General features: G+C 39.9%; 1 protein-coding gene across 1 annotated transcript in view; it reads right to left on the reverse strand.

Annotated features, from left to right (window-relative positions):
* hepacam2 (HEPACAM family member 2) overlaps positions 1 to 9,809 on the reverse strand; it is a 15,073-nt gene extending 5,264 nt beyond the window's left edge. The window contains exons 1-7 of the mRNA XM_015042938.1: positions 9,577 to 9,809; positions 5,056 to 5,415; positions 4,665 to 4,952; positions 2,571 to 2,870; positions 1,423 to 1,548; positions 1,048 to 1,069; positions 933 to 967 (exon numbers count right to left, since the gene is read on the reverse strand). Of these exons, the coding sequence (XP_014898424.1) occupies positions 933 to 967; positions 1,048 to 1,069; positions 1,423 to 1,548; positions 2,571 to 2,870; positions 4,665 to 4,952; positions 5,056 to 5,415; positions 9,577 to 9,634 (1,189 nt within the window). The 5' untranslated portion in view covers positions 9,635 to 9,809. The remainder of the gene's footprint in view (positions 1 to 932; positions 968 to 1,047; positions 1,070 to 1,422; positions 1,549 to 2,570; positions 2,871 to 4,664; positions 4,953 to 5,055; positions 5,416 to 9,576) is intronic.
* Positions 9,810 to 11,613: the final 1,804 nt, after the last annotated feature.

Genomic DNA, 11,613 nt, shown 5'->3' on the forward strand with positions numbered 1-11,613 from the left:
TTTTTTTTTTTTTTTTTTTATATATATATATATATATATATATATATATATATATATATATATATATATATATATATATATATATATATATATATATATATATATAATTATTTATTTATTTTTTTAACAGAAAAGCGTGCATTCATCAGGAAAAAAATACTTTGACAGTTTAACAGGTTTCTGTAGTGCGATGGTCTAGAACCACGTTGTTGCTTAACAATTTGAGCATTTGTGCCAATTGAAGGAACCAAGGATTCTTCTCTTTGTCTGAAAATTTTAAGAGGAGATTGTCCGACTTGAGATTTGTGACTTAAGCTCAAGCTCACTTGGGTACTGCAGCAGGACAATGACTGAAGGGACAGCAGCAAGTTCACCTTTGAACAGCTCAAAAATTAAGACAATATGTGGAGGTTTTGGAGTGGACTAGTCAAAGTCTAGACTTATATGTAACTGACATACTTTTCCATAAAGACTTAAGTGCTGGAAGACCCTCCAGTGTGGGTCAATTAAAACAATTTTGCAATCAAGACGGCCAGTTTCATTTGGTTGTTTTTTTTTCTTCTTTTTTTTTTTCTAATTAATAATTTAGCATTTAAAACCTGCATATTTAGAATAACTCACCTTTTATGTCTTGGTCATTAAAATTTTGAACAAAATACAAGAAACTTTTTCTCACAGCTTTGTGCCATGATAATATAAAACTTGGCATTGCTGTTTCCCTGACCTTGTTTACTTTTTCTCTTTACTGTCACTTCCAACTTTTTCAACCTTCTGTTAGGTTATTACATAAAACCGTAACTGTGATCATCCATTACTTCCTGTGTTAATGCCCAACAAAGATGATGTAGTGCGTTTGCCACATAACATGTTATGCTTTTGTGTTTACGTGTAAATAAAAGCATTTTCCGTTATGAACGAGTCAACCTTGTTACCTGAGCGATGAGGTCGTTTCTGCTCTGAAAACGGCCTGTGGAGAGCAATTTGAACGGTTACTTTAGACGTCAGACGACGATAACTGTGATCTGATTTAATAATCCGAGCGCGTACCTGTTGTAGATGTTCATGAGGACTGTTGATTTTAAAGTGACAGGGGAAAAAAAAAATAAATACAATTATTTCCAAATCCAAACGTGAGAAACATAACAATTCTCTGTCATATTCAAATAGAGAAGTTACTTTACCCGGGTTAGATTCACTTTGACTAATATTTGCAAGTTATTTAAATATTTCTGTGGAACTTCAGCATGTATGAGCTAAGGCAGGAAGGTGGCGAGGAATACTCTGAAATGTTACTACCGTCACGTTGGCTCATTGGCTTTCAGAAATAAATAATAGACCTAAACTCATGTTGACTGATGATACAAGATCTTTAGGAAACCACATGTGTTAAAAAAAGTTAATCATACAAGGGCATCACCCTACCTCTCTTTGGATGACATGCCCTGCGGAAGAGGAACAGCAGCATGAAGCCAATGATGAATGAAGAACAGACCGCGATGGCTGCCAGCAGAGACGTAGATCTACCGTCATCGGCGTATTTCTCTTTCACTGTTCATAAACAAAGACAACATATAGCTGAGTATAATTTTCAGACAAGACGGTGATTTAAAAAAATGTTTCCCCTTCCTCGAACTCGTGCACGACTTCCTGCAGTTCCAAGAAGTCATGCACAAACATGCCCTCAGCAGATGGGTCTTTTGAATGAATATAACTTGCAAGCAATAAAAGGAATGCTTATGACTCACAGTGAGTGGCAGCACTTTTTAAAATCAAGAGACTTTGTGCATGAAATATGTCTTTAAAGTGGGACGTAATGAGGTAATCACACTCAATCATGTCGCCTTCCATGTTTGGAAACCTACTTATTGGGCTAATTTAAATAAATTAAAAAATGTAAAACACAAAGTGTAAAAAAAAGGCCCTCATTTAATCTAAAATGTATCTATCTTGATAATAAAAAACAAAACGTGTGTCGAGGTTCGCCCATGATTTTGACTTCTTTTCTTTCTTCTTTTTTTAAAGGTGTCTGGCATGACTTCTGTTGACTCACACCAAACTGAGTTTTAAATCAAAGGAAGTATCGGCAATAACCGTCACTGTGACTCTTGCTCTCACTATCACCAAGACAACATATCAATGCCCCATACGGCACACAGAAACTGCCCGTGCTATAAAACTCAGTCAATAAACACAACAGCTGTTATGCCCTGTTGACTTTCCCAGCCACTGAACTCTAATACAGACTGCAGCTGACAGCAACCTGGCAACAGAGATAAAATCTTAGTTTCAATAATAGTCTTGAATGTTTTATGCTATATCCATAACCTGCTTGTGCGACTCAGCTGCTGTGTAGAATAACGCTTGTGATGCAGTATTATTACTAGAGTGGACAGCTTTATCATTCGGAAAGTGTCATCTCTCTTTTTTTTTTTTTTTTTTTTTTTTTAAACGCTTCATCAGACTCTTCTGCTTTTGGCACCAAGCGCAGTTCACAGAGTGTTTATCTAAGAGGATTCCCAAAACCAACCCACGCTCCGCTCCGTCCTGCCGATATTCCGCCCTCCACCCACCTGTTCTCAAGCTGGCCACCACCAGAGTGAACTGGGCCTCGTCCTGCTTCTTGGTCACGTTGTTGAAGGCTCGGCACAGGTAGTCCTCAGTCTGGGCCAGCTCGTCGGACTTCACCTGCAGCTGCGGGCCCGTTGTGATGATCTTTGTGGCATTGGGGCTCTTGGAGATCCAGACGTAGCTGTTGGGGGGGTTGGAATCGGCCTGGCATTCGAAGTGCACCAGCTCTCCGGGGTTGATGGTGAACACCTTCCCTGTTCGGAGGCCCTGGCCGGAGTTCACCTCCAGGTTGTAGGGACCATCTGTGTGCGGGTAGTAGGGGACATGACAATTTGTTTTGCTAAATAGTACTCCATAGTTTAATGGACAGTCTCATTTCAATGCATGATGGGAACATTTTAGATCATCTGCTTACAGGATTTTAATAACCACTGAGTGAGTTGAGCCCGGTTTGCCTAACCTCACTTTTTATAGTCAGGTTTCATGTCGTGGTGTCAAAACTAGACCCATGGGGCTTGTGTCTTGGTGTGCTCCTGCGAATGAACACCACTGGTTTGGAGCAACAAATTTCAAAATACACCTCAGTAAAGTGATTTAGGGGTAAAGTGATTTAATTAAATGCTCTGTCATTGAATTGGCAGCTACTTTGTTTCAGCAGTTGTGTACATGTTCAATACACGTAATATGTGTTTGGCACTTATATAGCGGAAATCTATAACCTGTCCCCCAAAAAATCCATTGTGGTAATCAAATTGTGTCGTTAATATTTCCCAATGCTACTAAAATGAAAACCTGATAAGCAATAGTGTGACAGAATAAACAGAGAGCTCATTTTCTCTTTAACTTAACTGTATATGTTTATATCAGAAGTGATGCTTCAAACGTTCCACGCTAGAAAAAGGGCAACATTATCTATTTTAACCCCCAAAGTGAAAGAAAAACTCAAACACTGAAGCCTGAAACACTTGTGCGTCTTGCTTTTAAACACTCAATAATATTGGTTGCTGACATGTACCAGGACAAGTTTGGCCTTAAGGGGAAAGCATATCTCCCTACTCTAGTTTCACTGTAAGGAGGCGCCATAATTATATCAACAGGTAACACACTCCTGTGCAAAACACATCAAGCCAGAGTTTGATGCTGTGTGGTCACAACAAAAAACAATGTTTATTATTTTTGAAAATAGGTGAAATGGGTGAAACACAAGAATCTCATAGGACGGCATTATTGCAGGGTCCCTTTTGAATATGTTCTCCAAATCCCAGCATAAATCGTGACTTATCCAAAAGTGACAACAACTTCAGACTTTGGCGGTTACACTTAAGGTCAGAAAATTCAGAAAAACAAAAAAAAAAAAAAAAAAACAAAAAAAAAAACCTTCTGTGTCTTTATCTTTGGTTTCGTTGAAATTATCACATATTCAAATTAATTCACAAATTTTACTCCATGTTGCTTCAAACCCGCAGAACTAGGAGAGCTTTGTCAGCACTCCTCGCAAAAATATCAGAGCCCACTGAGATAAATGTGCTCCCATGCAAATACTTTCCCGTAAGAGAAATATGTTTTCAGGTAGCAGCAGGAGTTCATGAAAATTTACATACAGCCTGATCAAACACCTCGGGGCAGAGGGCTGCAAACGAGAGAACTTAAAAAAAAAAAAAAGTAGACATAATATGTTTAGAATTTGTTGTCAGAACATTAACGTTGGGACGATGAAAACATATCTGTGAACACTTTTACATAAAGATGGTTAAAATTAAAGAACAGATTTGCTGTGGCGTATAATTTAAACTAAGTGGCAGAGTGCTAAATATATATTCTGTTCACCGCTTAAGTTATTAAATTGGTGAACTGACCCATTGGACAACGTGTAAGTGTTTTGTGGGTGAGAGTTAAAGGGTTAAATAGTGGTAGCAGCATTGTGTTCCCAACCATCTGCAGGTTTAGTCTCATTGATATTTGTTTTCAAATTATGAAAGAGGAGCCATCAACACGAACAGTGTTTAGATGTTGAATTTTCAGCCTTTTACGGTGTTCAGCTGAGTGTCAACTCAGCTGAACACTAAAAGACAGAAAAGAAAGGGATGTCTACTCACAGTAAACATTGAGCTCCACTCCCCTGCTTTCCATGATTTGGCTCACAGGGTTGCTGACAGCACAGCGATAAGTCCCCTTGTCCTCCTTTCTCACAGGGCTAATCAACAGCGTGGATTTGTCTTGAGTAAAGTGGTATCTCTCGCTGGGAGTAAGTAAAACATTATCCCTTAGCCACCGGAAGGCAACTCTTGTTCCTTTCTCAACAGAACAAGTCCAAGTTACATTTGCTTTGTCTTCTATGACTGTATATGATGGCCTCCTCTCAATGACTGGTCTGGAGACAGGCTCTAAAAAGAAAAAACAAACAAAACAAAAAAAACCCAAAACATTTCTAATTGTGGATGTAATCAGCATGTAAGGGAGCATAAAATCAAAGAGTTAATAACTCACCATCTACTGTCACATGGATAGTTCTTTCTTCTTTCTTCACCGTTCCTTTTTCGCTATGAAACTCTATGTTGAGGCTCAGCTTGTAATATCCCTCGTCGTCCTCGTTCAAATTCCGGATGGACAGAGAAGCGTTTGGCTCCTTGAAGTCCAGGCGCTTGCGGTACATCATGTCTATGATTTTGCTGTCTTTGTTAAATGAGACCAAAATGGTGCTAGCACCGTTCACGTTAATGTGAGACCAACTTCCCTGGATCTCAGCTGCATCCGGTGGAAATCTGGCGTCGACAGAGAGGAGAAGATCCTTCCCTTTGGTTCCATGATGAACCGATGAACGAATGTGAATCAGTTCGCAGCCGACATCTGAGATAAAGGACATTAGGAAAACAAAAACAAATAAACAAAAAAACAAAAAAAAACTGAAGATGACTTGTTAAATCTTCAGCTAAAGATATGAACTTACTCTATAATGTGCTGTATGCCAACACGAAATAATTTGAATGTGAAGATGCTAAATAAACAAGCAACAATTTACGTTCAGGAGTTTTTCTCAGTTTTTTGAAGCAGCTCCTCCATCTTCTTTTTGGATTATATACAAATAAAAATGAAAAGTTGGTGATAATTGAATCATACCAACGAAACGATTTCAATTTAACGATGTCCTTCCACAATAGTTCAGTACTAAAATACAAAAATGTAATTCTTTAGATTACCCAACACAACTTACTGCAGTTATTTTCTGTATATGCTTTCTATTTCTGTTACCCAAGAAAATGTTATTGACCAGCACTGGTTGCTGGTGAGTCTATGAAACCAAACCAGTGCATCCAGTTTGCATCCTGCTTTTCAAATTGCCCACGTCCTGAAACTGTAGTGAGTTAATATTGACCCAGCTCACTAAAGGGTGTCGTTGTTGCCAAGCTTGAGGCCTGTCTGATCCTGACTCCCTGGGCGGCAAAGCGGTCAGGCTTGTCTGAAGTCTGAAGTTACAGTAATTGCTGATGTATTGAGCGTCTTCGTCTGTTTAGGCTTCGGTTTGGTTGCCAGGCAGTGAGCTACAACGAGCCCAAAAAGGAGGAGTTGTAAAGAACATGCGACTCTTTAAAACATGTGCAAAACAAGCTGAAATATTTATCATTTTTCATTGAGTGGTCTGTTTCATCTTCCTCTTTCTCTTTTGTGAACCACACTTCTATTTGTGTACAGTCTTTCTCTGGAATCAGCGCTGAAAGTAATAGCACCCTCATGAGAAGCAGTGCCAGTTCTTCGTTTGTGCAAAATTTAAGCAAATAGTTGGATTCGCTTTTGGCCCAATAAGCTTTTCCCTCTTTTGAGGTCTACTTGGTACAATGCCCTGCATTCACACCGCATTCACCTGAGCGTAATTTAATCGCAGATTAGATCCAGCCGTTCTGTGAAAGCCACAGGGGGGGTTGAGAGAGAAACGGCGTCACGAAGACCAAGGAACACAGCGGACAGGTCAGGGATCCAGTTGTGGAGACGTTTAATAATTACAAAAGAAGCAAAAGAGGTCCATAATAACTTTTGAGGAGCTGCACAGACACACAGCTCAACTGGGAAAAACGTTGCAAGAGCAGCAAGAAGCCAACAACTGTTAAAGGAGAGCCGTCAGAAGTCCAAGCACAGGACACAAGCAAATGTGTGGAAGAAGGTGCATTGTTCAGATGAGACTTTGGGTGAACTGTTTATGCGTATATGCATGGGTATGTGTGATGCTAAGCACCTTGAACACATTTTTCTCACAGTGGAATATGATGGTAGGAACATTATGGGATGCTCTACTTCAGCAGAGACAGAGGAGACGGTGCAAAATACTGCAGTCGTAGAGATCAGTACCACTAGAAAATGTGCTAGTGGGCAAAAGACTTGAGACTGAGGTGACATAATGGGCCTAAACATGCAACTAGAGCTACAGTTGAATGGTTTGCATCAAAGCATTCTGATGGGAGAACGGCCTAGTCAAACTACGGAGCTAAGTTCAAGTGCTAGTATTCTCATTCTTATGGAAAGTACTCGCCCGGGTTAGCTAAACATAAATGTGCGTCCCAGTTTTTTGATTTGTCTTCCTCTTCGCCATAATGCACTACCCTGTGTTGATCTATCACAAATAAATTCCATTGAAGTTTGTGGTTGTGACCAAATGCAAAACAAAAAGTTAAATCGGTAGAAAATCATTTTTTCGGGGCACAGTTTCAGCCTGCTCCTCGGCGACTGCCGCCCACGTTGCTCATCACAATACATCTACTGTGTGACTGCTGTTATGTCCTAAATAATACATGCAGCGCAAAAAAGCCACAGTGACACGTTCCACTCTCCAGCCCGCAGGCCAGTTTCTGTGTCACTGTGTGTGTGCGTGTGTGTGTGTGTGTGTGTGTGTGTGTTGTCAGTAGCATGAGTGCGGCTGTGTTTACACCAGCTGAGAGCTGGTTAAAAAGGGCAAAATGAGGAGAAGTGTGCCCAGCCCGCTCCCTCACTGTTGTCCCCAAACAGCTTGGTAATTGTTGTGGTGATAGAGTGTAGATTGCTGTGACAATGGGCTTTTAGGGCGAGAGGATATCTTCGTTTAGCGGACATGCCCTCACAGATTTTAAACAAGCAGCATGTGGAGAGCTGCCAGCACCTGCCCCTTATCGCCCTCACTACACATCCAAGATGTTTGGACACTAAATAAAGTCAACAGGTGCATCTCTGAACACCGCCATCCCCTGTGCTTTAAACAGACAAGACAAACAGGCCTTCATGTCAGGGAGGGTTGGTGATACAAATATCAAAGCAGTTCGGAAAGTTCATGCTGGATGAATTTTATGTAGTTTGTAATGAGTGAAGTACACTGGTTCATGAATGCAGTTTCTGAGTCACAGATGAGTCCTCACGGTGGCTTTCCACTAACCTTAACCAACAATAGAACTGAAGCTAATTCTGTCAAGTCACATTGTGCTGCTGACGGCGGAAGGACATATTTTTTAGATTTCCTTATTTAGCAAGAAAACCTAAGATCTGAGGTCAGCTTAGATTCAAAACAGGCATCAGTAAAGTTCTTTAATTTAAGAAAATTTCTCATATCATAAATTTTTTTTTGTAATAGGAATTAGAAAGATGCCAACGACTTGTTTCAGTTTGGAGTGGTTAGAGCTTTTTTTATGCTTAAAAATTGCAATCAAGTTTCATCATCCTCATTGGGAAATAATTTTCCAAAAGTTTTGGAAGATATTGTCAAGCAATGTCTCAATCCACCTGAGTTGTACCCTGCAAGGCAAAAATATACAGGAACATCATAGTTACTACTTTGTTTTGTTGTTTTTTTTTTTTTTTGTCTTTTCTTATTCCCAAAAGTTTATTATTTTTCAGTTGTGCAAAAGTTGCAATATTCCGCATATCAAAGAACAAATCCACTCCTGACTCTGCACAGCAGCCGGTCCCATCGTGTAGCTTAGCGTAGCGGAAGGCATAGGACACAATTTTAAAAATATATATAAATACATAAATACAAATGTAAAAATAGATAAATACAACAAGTCAAGCTAACAAAGAATAAAAATAATAAAAATTGAGGAGAACACAAAACATTTATCTAAGTTTAAATTTTTATTTTTTATTATGTTTAGAAATAAATTAATAACTACAGCCCATCGTTTTCACTGAAAAAAATAATTTCTTGAAATTGAGGAAACTATACTGTTTAGAAACTCCCGCAATCATTCTATGAAATTATTAATTATTATAATTTCCTGCCTCATTGATAAATAAATGTCATTTATTAACATCAACTATTGAGCAGAGGGAATAATGTGTGTTTCCCTTTTTGTCCAGCAAATCTGCTACTGACACAGCCAAAGCAGCAAGTTCTACTTTACTGCTCGCCTAAGCTGTTAGGACTGGACAGAAAAAAAACCAAACAAAAAAACAGAAATGCAAACAAAAATAAATTGTCTTAGCAGACCCACTCTGACGACACAAGCGCAGGAACTTGTCGCTGTCTAAAAAAAGAGAAAAGCTTTCCGAAATATAGCTTTTATTGACAAAATTTACCGCACAAAAGCGTTTGTAACTTTTCATCCACAAGCTAAAGAGATTTTACGTGATAGACCAGAACCGTGCTTCTTAGCACCTTGTCACGAATCCATCACCACTCCTTGACTGTGTCATCATGACAGTGTTGTAATCATGCAAACACATGAAATTTCAAGCACAATTCATTATATTGTTCAGAGAACTACTTTGATAAAAACAATGTAAAGGAAAAGAAAGCATTTAAACAAACAGTAGAATAAATTTTAATGGGAAACTCATCTATCAATTGTTTGGATATTTCCTCCTATGTCCTGACAAGTTCAATTTTTTTAAAGTCTGTCGTAAAGCAGCATTCACCCCCAGTTTTAGAACAAATCTGCCGCTGACACTGCGAGGCAACCGGTCCCACCGTACCTGCGCAGTAACAGCAACGGTCTTAACTAACACAACCAAGCTCCGCATCCCGCCGCAAAAGCGCTTTGAAACCCTCACCTGTTAGGGCAAACAGGACGGAGCAGACGCACAACACCGTTGTTCTGGTGGCCTCCATGGCATCTTATCCTTTGGGGAATATGAGGGACTTCTGATGCGCAGGCAGGGCGTGTGGGACGTCGGTCAGAGGAGAAAAGAGGAAGGGAAAGAGGAGTAGGAGGAGGCAAAGGAGGAGGAGGAGGAGAAGAGAAGTGAGACTGGCTGTGGTGACAACATTTGCCAGGGAAATAAGAAGAGCTGCAGAAGCTTTCCTGCATGCAGCTCTATGCTCCTCCCATGTGACACAGAGCAAGAGGTCCACCTGGCAGAGAGGAGCTGCACAGTGTGGCCCTGACATTCACACAGAAACAAACCTGCCCCTGAGGGTGAGGGTCTTGGTCTGTCAAAGGGGAACCGAGACATGAAACTGTAAAAGGATAGTCGAGAGCAGGGTGTCTTTACACTTTAGCGCACCAGCTGTCTGCTGCTTCGATGCCCGGGGCTGCGAAAACAAAGCTTTTAACTCCTAACGCCATGTGGCAATTGTTGCTCAGCCATCAGCAGCCAGCTATTCAGTCAGGAATCGTGCTGGAAGTCTAGAAAGACGAGAGCTGAAAGCCAGAACATCCTGCACAAATAAAATACCTATCAAGTGTTTTCCCCAAGACGTTCGCCCTCTAGGAAAACACCGGGGAGAAGAATGAGTCTAAAGTTGGAAGAAAAAAAAATGTTCACTGAGTTCCCTTCACAATGTTCGCTTTCAAAGAAATGTGCATTTTGCTCTTCATCTGTGAAAAGGGCAGATGCAAATGAGGAGATTACTGTGGAAATGTCTTCTTTTCCACTAAAGTCGCCAAATATCTCCACAGACATCCTCCTGTCCTGCCTACAAAGTCGTCCAGATTAAAACGAGGATTTGTCTTAATTTGATTTCCAGAAGGCCAAATTAAACATTGGCTGTCGCACTTCATATGTCCCCTGGTTATTGCCGCAGAAGGTTTTGTTGCTTGGACGACGCGGTCAGCTCAGGATTGAACGGCACAGCGAATGAATTGGGTCATTGTAAACTGCGTAAATAAGTCCCTGATTTGATGATGGCACCATTAGGGAAATTGGTTATTTGTGTATTCTCAGACCCCCGTTTCTGGGATGCTTGATTCCAAAGGAAAATAAGCAAAATTATATTGAAACAGTTTCAGCATTCCTTAAAGGGGAAAGCATGGTTTGGCAGTTTTTATTCAACCTTAAGCCCAAGCATTCTTTCTGGTTTTGAAGTTTTCATACTTAAATTGAATGAAAGTCAGATGTTCCTCATGTTTTCCTTTCTAACGAACTGAAACCTTTATGTGCGTCTCTTTCTTTCAGTCGCCAGAGACTGCATGGCTCTGTTTTGCCTGTAGGTGGGGTCATCACATCAGTTATTCAGTCCTGTGTTGTAGCTAAGAGGCCTTCACAATTTAAATACTTAAATCAAACTTTGTGTTCTAGCTGCTCCGTTTTGATCAGGGCTTTATCTTGAGAGCTACTTGCTGTTTTTATTTTTGACCTTTCTAAAGAGCAAATGTCGATGTTTTTTTTCACACTTTGGAAAGACACTTTCCAGTTGTATAATTTTTTATACTGAGAAATGTATTATTGAGGAAAGCAATTTCACTATCACCTCTTGAGGAAGTGTCCATTAAACTCTCTTATCATCATCGTATCAGGGCAGAGAGGATTTATTATGTTTTGTTGTTGTTTTTATCTTTAAGCTGAGATACTCCAGCTAAAAAGACCATTTTGTTTTCAGACGCTCAAGCAGATTCAGTGCAAGACTATGTAATTGATGTTTACAGTTACTTCCCATTTTGCAAAGAAAAAAAAAATGTTCAAAGCAGATGGAAACATAAAAGACTTGCAGCTGCAAATGCAGTTACAAGTGGCTGTGCAAAGTCTTGATTCAGGGCTGCGAGATACAAAAGCAGGTTTGTAAAAAAAAAAAAAAAAAAAAAAAAAAAAAAAAAAAAAAAATTTTTCCCCCCCCCCCCCCCTTTTTCCCCCCTTCCAAAAACCGCCGAA

The sequence above is a fragment of the Poecilia latipinna genome, unplaced genomic scaffold, assembly GCF_001443285.1.
Source record: "Poecilia latipinna isolate Pla-1442-1.1 unplaced genomic scaffold, P_latipinna-1.0 Scaffold609, whole genome shotgun sequence".
NCBI lineage: Eukaryota > Metazoa > Chordata > Actinopteri > Cyprinodontiformes > Poeciliidae > Poecilia > Poecilia latipinna.